Source organism: Rhinichthys klamathensis, unplaced genomic scaffold (genome assembly GCF_029890125.1).
Source record: "Rhinichthys klamathensis goyatoka isolate OS25496 unplaced genomic scaffold, OSU_Roscu_1.1 h1tg000334l_1, whole genome shotgun sequence".
Classification (NCBI taxonomy): Eukaryota; Metazoa; Chordata; class Actinopteri; order Cypriniformes; family Leuciscidae; genus Rhinichthys; species Rhinichthys klamathensis.
This window is the reverse complement of record NW_026606849.1, coordinates 11,465-26,384: the sequence shown is the minus strand read 5'-3', so window position 1 is coordinate 26,384 and position 14,920 is coordinate 11,465. Positions and strand designations below refer to the sequence as shown.

The window sequence follows — 14,920 nt, the reverse complement described above, 5'->3', positions numbered from 1 at the left end:
GATGTTTCCTCGTATATCTTCTCTCTCAGTTTCAGGGACTCCATAAAATCTCAGATTCCACCGACATGAATCAGCCTCCGGGTGCAAAAGCCCTGTAGTGACTCCACCTCGTGTCAAAGTCTTTAACTTCGCCACTTATGAAGACGATAACATCCTTCACTCCATACATGGTGTTTTCTCTTTGATTGTTTTCACACTACTACACACGGCATGATTTTTCTGAGTCAGTGTCTTGAATCAAATAGTTCTGTCACTGGTTCATTCCCATTATAGTAGTCCGTTCAGCTGTCAGACGAATGTAATCTGGAACAAAAAATGAAATTAAAAAATATTTTAAATTTAAATTCGATGCGTCAGCCATTTTGGACCGGTTAACATAATGCTGTTATATTACACTAAGAAATCAATGAATTTTTATCTAATATTTCGCAGCTTTTGTGCAGCCTATGGCAGTAAAAACAACCGAGCTGTAAATTCCAGATGAAAGAAGGTAACCCATGTGGTGATTTGTGTTTTAAGTGTAAGTCAAGTCATCTTCATTTATATAGCGCTTTTAACAATGTAGATTGTTCCAAAGCTGCTTTACAGTGATAATAGCAAAATAAGTCAATAAGCATTAAATATTTGCAGAAATATCACATTAATGATAAACTAAATGCTGTTAAAAATCATCTGATAATGTCTATTGCAGACTCATAACTAGTGTCCGAGCCGACGCAGTACTTAAGTGGACACGGACCGGATTTGACCGTTCCAATATGGCGGACGGCTCACGTTTAGAAACAGACACCAATGAGGCATGAGGCATCTATGTATATTTTTATTATGAAAGCGCCGTCTTGGCAAATCCTAAGTCTTTGATAATACCATACAAAATTAAAAAGGCAGGAAATGTCATTTAGTAAAAAAAATATATATATATATATTTAAATATTGAATAGAAACAGTAAAAGAAGAGAATTATTAAATCGCATTTTATTTAATTTTTCAGGCTTCTTCTGCATTTTATATAATTATCAACCTTTGTAAATTGTTGCGTGGTCAAAATCATTTTGTACAAAACTTAAACCGAGATCTGAACGTGATATTTTTCATCCTGAGCGTTGATTCGTTGAACGTGAGCTGTCATAATGACGCGCGCGCTGACGTCACACGCAGCGTCAGATTCAAACTGGTCGGCGGTTAATAGAAAACAAGCACTAGCATCGAGAACTGAATTCATACGCAAACTTACCGAATCTAAACTCAATTCAAGATGTCTAAGACGCTGAAGGGAATCACTTTGAAGGGGAGTGCGGAACTTGTTGCCGAATTTTTCTGTAAGTACTGATTTTCGGACAGATTAACGCGTTTCATGGCGTCGTTAATGTTTGTCGTGGTTACAACAGAAATAGAATTGAACTCGAATTGCATCCTGAGGTGTGCGAATATTGTTTCTAGAGTCTCGTGCCATTGTTAAAGTTGACTGCTGTTTTAATCTCAAACGTGTTGGTTTTGGATTAATATGTGATCGTTAACCCTGACATATGAAATAGTCAGAAAAATCTAATGAAATGAAATCTATTGGACATTTAACTTAGACTATCAATTTCATTTTAATGTGTGTTTTTTTTAGCATTGCTTTAGATTCATCACGGTTTTATGCTTAATATAGTATGATATTATGCAGTTCATACTCGAAAAGGGAAAAAACACAATTTTCCTGAATTTTATTCAGAGGCTCAAAATATGCGATTTGTTGCCAAAAAGTAAGATAAAATAAATCAATAACAGTATAGTTATCATAAAATGCATATTTAAATATCTGTATCTGCCAATAAACCTTCCTTAAAAGCCTGAGATTATTTGATACTCAATGAAAATAATATATAAGTAAACCTGAGTTGCTGCTTTAGTGAGTGTTGATCTTGAAATATTACTAACAATATCAGAGATTCTTACGTTTACTTAATAATAATTTCTACAAGACACGTGAAGGTGGACATTTGTACAGTTACTGTATACAATTAGCAATAGTGTGCTTTGTAGCAGTTCCAGAAAGTAATTTATATTTTAAATAAATGAATAATATATATTTTGTGTCTGTAGCGTTCGGGATCAACAGTATTCTCTACCAGCGAGGGATTTATCCAGCGGAGACCTTCACCAGAGTCACACAATACGACATGAGTCTTCATCTCACCACAGACTCCAAGCTGAAGAACTACCTCACCAACGTCATCACACAACTCAAAGGTGCGTCTCACACACACACACACACACACACACACACGAGTCTTCATCTCACCACAGACTCCAAGCTGAAGAACTACCTCACCAACGTCATCACGCAACTCAAAGGTGCGTCACACACACACACACACACACACACACACGAGTCTTCATCTCACCACAGACTCCAAGCTGAAGAACTACCTCACCAACGTCATCACGCAACTCAAAGGTGCGTCACACACACACACACACACACACACACACACACACACACGAGTCTTCATCTCACCACAGACTCCAAGCTGAAGAACTACCTCACCAACGTCATCACACAACTCAAAGGTGCGTCACACACACACACACACGAGTCTTCATCTCACCACAGACTCCAAGCTGAAGAACTACCTCACCAACGTCATCACGCAACTCAAAGGTGCGTCACACACACACACACACACACACACACACACACACACACACACACACACACACACGAGTCTTCATCTCACCACAGACTCCAAGCTGAAGAACTACCTCACCAACGTCATCACACAACTCAAAGGTGCGTCACACACACACACACACACACACACGAGTCTTCATCTCACCACAGACTCCAAGCTGAAGAACTACCTCACCAACGTCATCACGCAACTCAAAGGTGCGTCACACACACACACACACACACACACACACACACACACACACACACACGAGTCTTCATCTCACCACAGACTCCAAGCTGAAGAACTACCTCACCAACGTCATCACACAACTCAAAGGTGCGTCACACACACACACACACACACACACACACACACACACACACACACACACACACACACACACACACACACGAGTCTTCATCTCACCACAGACTCCAAGCTGAAGAACTACCTCACCAACGTCATCACACAACTCAAAGGTGCGTCACACACACACACACACACACGAGTCTTCATCTCACCACAGACTCCAAGCTGAAGAACTACCTCACCAACGTCATCACGCAACTCAAAGGTGCGTCTCACACACACACACACACACACACACACACACACACACACACACGAGTCTTCATCTCACCACAGACTCCAAGCTGAAGAACTACCTCACCAATGTCATCACACACACACACACACACACACGAGTCTTCATCTCACCACAGACTCCAAGCTGAAGAACTACCTCACCAATGTCATCACACACACACACACACACGAGTCTTCATCTCACCACAGACTCCAAGCTGAAGCTGTATTTTGAGCTAAAACTTCACACACATACTCTCTGGGGACATCCATCCAATCAACTCCCCACAGACACGATCAAGCCCCGCCCACATTTGTTCTTGTTCCAGAAGCGTTTCACTCGATATACGACACTATAGCGAAGTAAAGACCAGCACAACTTCCATTTCATGCAGACTTTAATAAAAACCTGTAATTTTGGTTGTTGTGATCACATGATTATTTAAGTCTTGTAAAACCCTTGAAAACAGCCATATTTAAGAAAAGGTGCTTGAATTATTGAAAAACAATTGGCTATATTAGATGGTGGTGTTTAATTTGATTGATAAAACAATCTTTCTCACCCGTCTGATATTGATATAGAGCCATTTCACATGGCTACGAGCGTGCTCTTGCTCATATAACTCAATTATGATTTTTTAAAGTGTTTTAGAATTTTAAAGATAATAAATATATTGTTTAGTAAGTGAGATCCTTGAAAACCAAAAAAGAAGTGCTTAAAATCCTAGAATTTAATTTGACAGTATCTGTACGAACCCTGTGAATGGCAAAATTAACTCTTAATATGTTGATCAATTGCCAACGCTTAAAATAGCCGTGAATGAATCAAAGTCTCTCACCTTACATTTAAGAGCCCATATCTATGGAAGCTTGTTTCCGCCACTGAACAAAAAAAATTGCGAGTCAGAATTTTGAGAAATAGTTGCAATTGAGATAAAAATACATAATTTAGACTTTCTCACAATTCTGACTTTTTTTCTCACAATTGTGAGTTTATATCTCTAAATTCTGCCATCTTTTCTCAGAATTGTGAGATATAAACTCGCAATTGCGAGTTATCAGGCCAATTCTAAGGGAAAAAAAGACTAACTTTCCCCCCTCAGAATAGTTTATATCTCACAATTCTGACTTTATATCTCGCAATTTCGACTTTATCATGCATTTCTGACTTTATAGCACGCAATTGCAACTTTTTCACGCAATTCTGACTTAACAACACACAATTGCGACTTTATTTCACGCAATTCTGACTTTATATCTCGCAATTCTGACAATAACACGCAATTGCGACTTTATATCAATCAATTCTGACTTTCTCGCAATTGACTTAACACGCAATTGTGACTTTTTCACGCAATTCTGACTTTACAACACACAATTGCGACATTATATCAATCAATTCTGTCTTTCTCACAATTCTGAATTTACAACACGCAATTTCGACTTTATATCATCAATTCTGACTTTATATTTCGCAATTCTGACTTTATAACACGCAATTGCGACTTTATATCAATCAATTCTGACTTTCTCGCAATTGACTATAACACGCAATTGTGACTTTTTCACTCAATTCTGACTTTCTCACAATTCTGACTTTACAACACACAATTGCGACTTTATATCATCAATTCTGACTTTATATCTCGCAATTCTGACTATAACACGCAATTGCGACTTTATATCAATCAATTCTGACTTTCTCACAATTCTGACTTTACAACACGCAATTCTGACTTTATATCTCGCAATTCTGACTTTATATCTCGCAATTCTGACTTTATATCTCGCAATTCTGACTTTATATCTCGCAATTCTGACTTTATATCTCTCAATTCTGACTTTATAACACGCAATTGTGACTTTATATCAATCAATTCTGACTTTCTCGCAATTGACTATAACACGCAATTGTGACTTTTTCACTCAATTCTGACTTTCTCACAATTCTGACTTTACAACACACAATTCTGACTTTATAACACGCAATTGCGACTTTATATCAATCAATTCTGACTTTCTCGCAATTGACTAACACGCAATTGTGACTTTTTCACTCAATTCTGACTTTCTCACAATTCTGACTTTACAACACACAATTGCGACTTTATATCATCAATTCTGACTTTCTAGCAATTCTGACTTTACAACACGCAATTCTGACTTTATATCTCGCAATTCTGACTTTATATCTCGCAATTCTGACTTTATATCTCGCAATTCTGACTTTATATCTCGCAATTCTGACTTTATATCTCGCAATTCTGACTTTATAACACGCAATTGTGACTTTATATCAATCAATTCTGACTTTCTCGCAATTGACTATAACACGCAATTGTGACTTTTTCACTCAATTCTGACTCTCACAATTCTGACTTTACAACACACAATTCTGACTTTATAACACGCAATTGCGACTTTATATCAATCAATTCTGACTTTCTCGCAATTGACTAACACGCAATTGTGACTTTTTCACTCAATTCTGACTTTCTCACAATTCTGACTTTACAACACACAATTGCGACTTTATATCATCAATTCTGACTTTCTAGCAATTCTGACTTTACAACACACAATTGCGACTTTATATCATCAATTCTGACTTTATATCTCGCAATTCTGGCTATAACACGCAATTGCGACTTTATATCAATCAATTCTGACTTTCTCGCAATTCTGACTTTACAACACGCAATTATGACTTTTTCATGCAATTATGACTTTACAACACACAATTGCGACTTTATATCAATCAATTCTGACTTTCTCGCAATTGACTATAACACGCAATTGTGACTTTTTCACTCAATTCTGACTTTCTCACAATTCTGACTTTACAACACACAATTGCGACTTTATATCATCAATTCTGACTTTATATCTCGCAATTCTGGCTATAACACGCAATTGCGACTTTATATCAATCAATTCTGACTTTCTCGCAATTATGACTTTACAACACGCAATTATGACTTTTTCATGCAATTATGACTTTACAACACACAATTGCGACTTTATATCAATCAATTCTGACTTTCTCGCAATTGACTATAACACGCAATTGTGACTTTCACTCAATTCTGACTTTCTCACAATTCTGACTTTACAACACGCAATTCTGACTTTATATCTCGCAATTCTGACTATATAACACGCAATTGCGACTTTATATCAATCAATTCTGACTTTCTCGCAATTGTGACTTTTTCACTCAATTCTGACTTTCTCGCAATTCTGGCTATAACACGCAATTGTGACTTTTTCATGGAATTCTGACTTTACAACACACAATTGCGACATTATATCAATCAATTCTGACTTTCTCACAATTCTGACTTTATATCTCGCAATTCTGGCTATAACACGCAATTGCGACTTTATATCAATCAATTCTGACTTTCTCGCAATTCTGACTTTACAACACGCAATTGCGACTTTTTCATGCAATTCTGACTTTATATCTCGCAATTCTGACTTTACAACACACAATTGCGACATATCAATCAATTCTGACTTTCTCACAATTCTGACTTTATAACACGCAATTGCGACTTTATATCACGCATTTCTGAGAAAGTCAATTTTCCATTCTGTGGCGGAAACAAGCTTCCATACATATCTGTCATGTAGCCGGCGTTGAGATTTGCTGTGAACGCTCCTGCGTGTTCTCTGTGGTCCGTTGAGTGTTTGCTCAGTGAGTCGTCTCTCCGCAGAGTGGCTGTTCGACTGCACCGTTCAGAAGCTGGTGGTCGTGATCACGTGTCTGGAGACCAACGAGGTTCTGGAGCGATGGCAGTTCGACATCGAGTGTGACAAGGCGGCGAAGGAGAGCGGGTACGTGTCTTAATCCGTCTCATGTCAGAATAAAGACTCGTTATCTTCATATTCAATCAAAGCCATAAAGAGGAATCGTTAAAATTCAAACAATACCCGATTCTTTTCGATTCCAATTAGGAAAAAAACAAAAAAAAATCGATATCATTATTGCAAAACATTTAATTGTAGCTGAATATCATGAACACAAATCAACAGATTAAAGAACACTTACACAAGGAACGTTTGCCTGTGGTTTAAAAACACCATAGAAGAACAACTAGCCGAACTAATACACATTTCAAGCATTATTAAAGACACGTAAACACTCATTAAATAACTCATTAAGTAATTAAAAAAAGAACAAATAAAAAATCAGCAATCACAAAAAATAGATGCAACTGAACAAAGATACGAGTGAAACAAGTGTTTTAAGATTTTCAGTATTCATTTACAGAAACTGTAATGAAAAATAACACTGCACTTTATAAATAAAATATACATTCGTTATTTTTGTTACTTGTTAAATAAGTAATCAGTCAAAAACGAGTGAATTTTCTGTCTTTTGTTGTTTGATTAGTGTTATTATAGAGACGCTGTCACTTTAAGAGCTGCACGGATCCAATATACTGTTACACGTGTGTGTGTGTGTGTGTAGCTCTGAAAACAGCGCAGGACTGTCACACACTTCAATGGTTTGAAGTCATATTGAAATGCTCACAGAGGAATCGAAATTTTAAATATTATAACAAGTATTTGATTCCCAACCCTAGCCGTTTCATTTGAATGTTCTCTTGCGAGACCAATGCAAATATGAATGTTCATAACTTATGTTCCAGTGCTCCCCGGGAGAAGTCCATAAAGGCGATCCAGGAGGAGATCCGCTCGGTCATCCGGCAGGTCACCGCCACCGTCACCTTCCTGCCGCTGCTCGAGACGGCCTGTGAGTACAGCTGGGGTTACGGACGTCACTGCGGGGCGATAACCAGGAGTCTGAAACACTCTTAGAGGAGGAGTTACTCCAGAATTATAATCTCCTGATAGTTTACTCTTCCTCACGTCCTCCAAGATGTTCTTTCTTCCTTCAGTGGGAAAGAAATGAAGGTTTTTGAGGAACACACTCCAGGTGTTTCTCCATATAGTGTCTTCAATGGGGTCCAACGGGTCGAAGGTCCAGATGTGAGTTTCAGTGCAGCTTCAGAGTCTCGACACGATCCAGCCGAGGAATAAGAGTCTGATCTAGACAAACCAGCCGACATTTATAACAAAACACACATTTATATACTTTTATCCACTAATGCTGGTCTTGCTCTCGCTGTGATGCGACACACATTACGTGATCAGGGTGAAAGGTCAAGCGGGACGTAGGCGGAAGAACAGACCCAGTGTTAAGTCAAATGCCATTTACTAAATAAACGTTAAAACAACGATGTCGGTCGATTTTGAAGTTAAAGAAAGAGTTTTTCGCTCTACTCTACATTTCTCAGTCCCTCCAGACAAACGTGATTATGCGATCGCATGTTTCAGTGCATTATCAGCAAAAGTTTATGCGGGGGCATTTTTTCAAATACGCCGCACTTTCGCCGCACAAATTGCCGATTTCCGTGCAAAATAAGCAGGGCTTGCATGATTTCATAATCCCCGCATTTTCATTGTAAAAGTGTCATATATCTGAGCAGAAATGTTGCGTTTGCTTCACACGAGAGCCGCCGTTTCCCACTGTTGCCATGGGAACGTTATGAAATGACGTAATTACGCGACGTGGACATCATTGAAAAGCAGTAAAACAGGAGCACACTGTTTTTAAATATTTCATTTATTCATTTTTACTGAAGTTGTGGCATATTCCTCTAGTAAAGCTACAGAACTTGTTTGACTCAATGTTTTGTAAGTTTGATGTGTTTATTAAGGTCTTGTAACGCGTTGTGTCGGGAAGAAAAATAGGGATAGCTCACAGCTGGAGTTATGGCAGAGGCCAGACAGACTCACGGAGGCGATTAGCATCTCACAACTCACAATTTATTCCCAAATCAAACTCGTATAACTGTCTGTCACACGTTCTACCGTCCACATCGTTACTTAATAAACAAAATAAGATAAAAGTAGCATCAAACAGAAATGACTCGCACACATGGGGTGTTCGAGGCGCACATACAATATAACACTGCAGACAGTTAGACAGGGAGCGCGCAGCTCTTAAAGGGCCCACACCTTATTTCCACTCGCTACAGTCTGAAATAAAACAAGATAAGAAATTAAATATTCCCAGCACTTTCTGTGATGTAGTATGCTTGCTTATCATAGGAAGTAATAAGAAATGACTCTTTAAATTAAAGCAGCACTCAGTAGGAATTCCGCTTTTGTCAAACAGCGCCCCCTAGAGTCTCTGTGGAGCACTTGTACTGTCGTGAACAGCACTCACGCAGAGATGGCTCGCACTCACGGCCGGATCCCCTCCCCCTGTACACCGGTACCTGTTCAGTAGGATGGACGCTGTAACGAGTGGAAATAAGGTGTGGCCCCTTTAAGAGGCCATACCTGTCGGCAGTCTGTATTGTAGGCCTGTCAACTTTAGTCGTTTAGTCGATTAATCGGTCGATGCCGTCTTGGTCGACTGACATTCTTATTGGTCGACCAGTTGCTTTTTTCTTTTTTTTCTTTTTTTACTAACAGATAGAAATTTTCAATGATTTACTCCTTGATATTTATTCCTTTATAAGCAGTTATACTGTATTCTAAATATAATTAGCCTATGGTTTATCCCAATGCTTTAATTTAGGCTATTTTGTAACAGCGCCACAGTTTAGCGCGCACACACAGAACACTCGGTTTGCACCTGTGGCTGCGCTGCTGCTTCGTGCTCAGTAAGGGATATAGGTAGTTCAGCTTTCATCAACGCTACTTGTTTCGGTTTTTATGTTTGTATACACTAACGTTATATGTTTTTAGCTCGATGCGGCGTGGACGCACTTGGAAACACACTGCGCGCCTACATTTGAAATCGAACTTGAGCGCGCAAAAGACGTGAGCAGGCCCTTTAACGGCTTTATCATGCTGACTCAATAGATTGTGTTTTCTTGATATGTTTTTGTTTGTGCACTTGACGCGTTTGAAAATAGCCTAAATAATGTAACAAAACGAAAATAAACCTATATGCGGTCCTACTACAGCCTATTATTATTAGGATTGTTTTTTAGGCTCTTTGGGTTTTTTTGTGTGTTTGTTTTAAAACTCCTAGATCGGCTGGACAAAAGTTAACCCATAGCTTTGCAAGTAAAGAAGAATATACAGCCTGTATAAACGAGAGCTTTTGTTAGGTTTTTTCATTGTGGCAGATAGCAGTTATATATTTGTGTAGCGTGTGGTCAGGTGCGCGATTGTGACGGTCACTATAGACCTAGGAGGACAGAGCTCCTCACTTTTTGCAGTTAAAAAAAAATCACTTAATTTTCAAAGAATTGTATTATTATTATAGTTTTATGTATTTTTGATGTTTTTTTCGTTGTTGTTTTATAAATGCTCTATGACAATTGTTAAAAAATGTTCAATCAAAATCAAAACATCGCGTCTTTTTTTTTTTTTTTTTTTTTTTTGACTAATCGTTGCACAGGACAAGACTTTGGTCGACTACGGATTTCTTTGGTTGACTACAGCCCTACTGTATTGTATGTGCGCCTCGAACACCACATGTATACGGCGCCGGGTTATTTCTGTTTGATGCTCATTTTATCAGAATTTTATCAGATCTGTTTTTTTGCCGTAAAGCAATTTGTTACCTCGCGAGACCTGATATCACACGATACTTCCTAACACTGAGCGGCTCGCCGGCCCAAAGTTGCAAGGGAGGTTTTGCGGCTCACAGGCACCAGGGGGCGAGACGACCACCATTCAACACGAAATCACTAATATAAACATTACAATGACTCCAAAGCTGTTTGGTTAAGGTAAAAAAGTTACTTAGTTCACCTTTAAGGCCTAGTGAGAAAAGGGTGTTGGGGGAATCACTTTATTTTCTCTTTTTCATCAAACCGCAGTTTTTGCAAGTTCCCGCATATTCCATCGCATAAAATTGCATAAATATCCCGCATATTCCATCGCATTTTTAAAGAAAACGGGCCGCGTAATCAAGGATTTTTGCCCGCAACAATCACAAAAAAACGGTGTTTTTCTTGAAGGACTGATTTCTGAACCGGAACACGTTTGACCTTTCACCCTGATCACGTAATGTGTGTCGCATCACAGCTCGAGCAAGACCAGCATTAGTGGTTAAAAGTATATAAATGTGTATTGTGTTATAAATGTCCGCTGGTTTGTCTAGATCAGACTCTTATTCCTCGGCTGGATCGTGTCGAGACTTTGAAGCTGCACTGAAACTCACATCTGGACCTTCGACCCGTTGGACCCCATTGAAGACACTATATGGAGAAACCCTGGAGTGTTCATCACTATAGTAGGTGTGACAGAAGATTAAAAAAAAATGTTATACTATTAATTTGTTTTTGTATTTTAATTCTTAGGTAAATATTGTGCCAAAGATTAATTTAATTTCAGCAATTTTGCATTAGGGCTGCAACAAACGATTATTTTGATAATCGATTAATCTAACGATTATTAGAACGATTAATCGTTGATTATTTCGCAGACTAATCAGTAAGTTTGGAACGATTATTCAGCTTTTCCAATTAGTTAAAACATTGAGTTATACATATTCTAACTATAATATAAAAAAAGAAAATCACTTCAGCTTTTGAAATAGTTGTTTTAATGAACTTTGAGCCAACTAAACAGGTCATTCTCTTTAAGTTTTCAGATTTCGGTCCAACTCAAATCACACACAAATGCTCTCTAAGCATTGTTTAATAGGCCCACTGCTTTTCTTAGAACTGAAACAGAAAAAGGGACATTTACTTCAGGACACAAAGAATGGTAAAATATTAATCTGCAAACAATTATTATAATTATAAAATTACAATCTTTTTTTACATGACAATTGAGCTGACAGAGACGTTCTCATTCACCTTTTAATTTATAGTATGATAAAGTAACTGCCATGATATTCTTCCTATATCATAGGAAGGATATAACATCTCGTTTTGTAAGTCTTTATGATTATTGAACAAAATACAGGCAAGTGATAAGACTATAATAATACCTAATATACTAATAGTGTTACAATAATAAAAACAGCCCTGACTCCTAAGCTCGATCAAGCTTTATTCTATACAAAATAAGTCATCACATTACTGTAATTATATTACTATTGATAATATTATTACTATTATTAGTAGTAGTATTGCATTCTCTAATAAAGAGAGATTTGCCGCTGGTTAGTAGGCTAAGCTCCAGCTGGAGAAGACACTTCTCACCGGCTCCTCTTTTGCCGGGATGTTTCCTCTTGCACTCCAACATGCATGTTGTGCTCCCGTGAAAATTGCACACGACAGCATTCTTGATTTGAAGTTTTGTGAAACTTTCCCAAACCTAAACCTTGCTAGTTCGGATTCGTTTGCACTGTCATAATTCGCGCTGTGTTTTCTTCTACCGCAATAGCATTTGTAAGGGCTGCACTGCACTCTAGCGCTACAGCGCCGTAGCGGTCAAATCGCGGGATTGCAGGCCCTTACATTATAGGTCACGTGAGATCAAACGACTACTCGACAACAAAGATATTTTTCGACAAATTTTTATTGTCGACGTTGTCAACAACGTCGACTAATCGTTGCAGCCCTATTTTGCATATGCAAATGCCATTCATTAGCCTATAAAAGACTTTGGTCCCACTTTATATTAGATGTCTTTAACTACTATCTTGTGTCAAATTAATTAAGTTCAGTTTACTTATTGTGTTGATGTATTGCAAAACAGGTAGCACTTTATTTTACAATAACTGGGAACCTAATCTTAACCCACATTGTTCCCTTATATATATTATATCATATATGTCCTGTTAGTTCAGGACAGGTGTGTGTCGGTACGGTGTGTTTAAGGTCATCCGTGTCATTATAGATCTAATTATCCAATGATTGATTTAATCGTTATAGTACATTGGAGTTAAGGAGTTTAATGTGACTGACTTGTTTGTCCTCTATATTAGATATACAGGTGAAACTCGAAAAAATTAGAATATTGCGCAACAGTTCGTGTATTTCAGTAATTCAAATTAAAAGCTGAAACTAATATATTTAGTATATATAACTATATAGAACCTGATGCCCTGAGGATGGTCTTTTGACCGAAAGCTTGGTCTATGCTTTAAAGATTTGAGTGTGCGGACAGTTTATTTGAGATCTTTAGTATATATAACTATATAGAAATGCATGATTATACTTTTCAGAGGGCCGACATTTCTGTATTTAAAATCCTTTTTTTATTGATTTCATTTAATCTAATTTTCTGAGATTTGGGGTTTTCATAAGTTGTAAGCCATAATCATCAAAATTATAATATTTGCACGATATTCTAATTTATTCGAGTTTCACCTGTGTGTGTGTGTATATATATATATATATATATAATTCTTTAAAGAATTAGGGCTAGGTAAATATTGTGCCAATTATTAATTTAGTTACAGCAATTTTGCATATGCAAAAGACATTCATTAGACTGCAAAAACGTTGGTCCCACTTTATATTAGGTGTCTTAAACTACTATGTACTTTCAAAACAGGTAGACCTTTATTTTACAATAACTGGGTAATAACTAGCCTTGAACCTAATCTTAACTCGCGTAGGTCCCTTATATTATATTATATTATTATATTATATCATATGTCCTGTTAGTTCAGGACAGGTGTGTGTCGGTACGGTGTGTTTAAGGTCATCCGTGTCATTATAGATGTAATTACAGTGTATCAAATGTTTGATTCGAATGTTAACGTACATTGAAGTTTAAAGTTTTGGACACTTTATATTATGATCTGACTAACACCTTTCTTCTTCTTCTGTGCTCTGCCAGGTGCGTTCGACCTGCTGATCTACACGGATAAAGACCTGCAGGTGCCGGAGCAGTGGGAGGAGTCAGGCCCGCAGCTCATCGACCAATCAGAGGAGGTGCGCCTGCGCTCCTTCACCACCTCCATTCACAAGGTCAACAGTATGGTGGCCTACAAGAGGACAAACTCCATGTGATCGCGCCGGCGCTCGCTGTGTCTTCTGCTCAACGCTTCAGTCCTGTGTATATATCTATATAAAGCTTATTTCTTAGTTGTTGTTGTTGTTTTAAAGACTGTATTTCCTAATACAGAAAATAAATATCTTGTTTCCAAGATTGTATTGAGTTTCTTTGATTACTCGGTTTCCTCTAGATGGCGACACAAATCTAAGTTTACATATCAGGAGATTTGCACAAAGCCTGTCAAGATAAATGTGATCCCAAATTCAAACGTTTTTAATTTCATTTATAGTATTAGTTATGTATATATATGTGTGTGATTGTAACACTAGTTCTCACTGTATGATGATGGTTTAAACTATCCCAAAAAGCTGATTTGCATTACTGTATAGAAAATCATCAATAAACGTTTATTAAAGCATCACATGATGTACGTGTGATCCTCGTGTCTATCTAGCATGAGGTTAATGAAGGGTTTAGTGTCGTAAATCAGTGTGCATTAATTACTCTCGGAGACACGAAGGACTCGATTATGAAGATGTGGATCAGCATAAAGGATGTAAGTGTGTTTGATCTGGACAGGTTGTGCTGAGCCTGTGGTTCTGTGGACATCAGTGTGTTAATGCTGACGAGAGAAACTCCATCAGAAACACCTGGGCCCGTATGTATAAAGCCACCCAGAGTAAAATTGTAGTCTCAAGTCTGTCAAAATTCTATGAATTACATAATTTTACTCTCATTCCTAA

General features: G+C 37.8%; 1 protein-coding gene across 1 annotated transcript; it reads left to right on the top strand.

Annotated features, from left to right (window-relative positions):
- The first annotated feature begins 1,146 nt into the window (after window positions 1-1,146).
- mad2l1 (MAD2 mitotic arrest deficient-like 1 (yeast)) lies at window positions 1,147-14,328 on the top strand. Its single transcript, XM_056272331.1, has 5 exons — window positions 1,147-1,319; window positions 2,089-2,235; window positions 6,965-7,085; window positions 7,904-8,007; window positions 14,019-14,328. The coding sequence occupies exons 1-5, from the start codon at window positions 1,256-1,258 to the stop codon at window positions 14,189-14,191; spliced, it is 609 nt and encodes a 202-aa protein (XP_056128306.1). The 5' UTR covers window positions 1,147-1,255; the 3' UTR covers window positions 14,192-14,328.
- The last annotated feature ends 592 nt before the right edge of the window (window positions 14,329-14,920 follow it).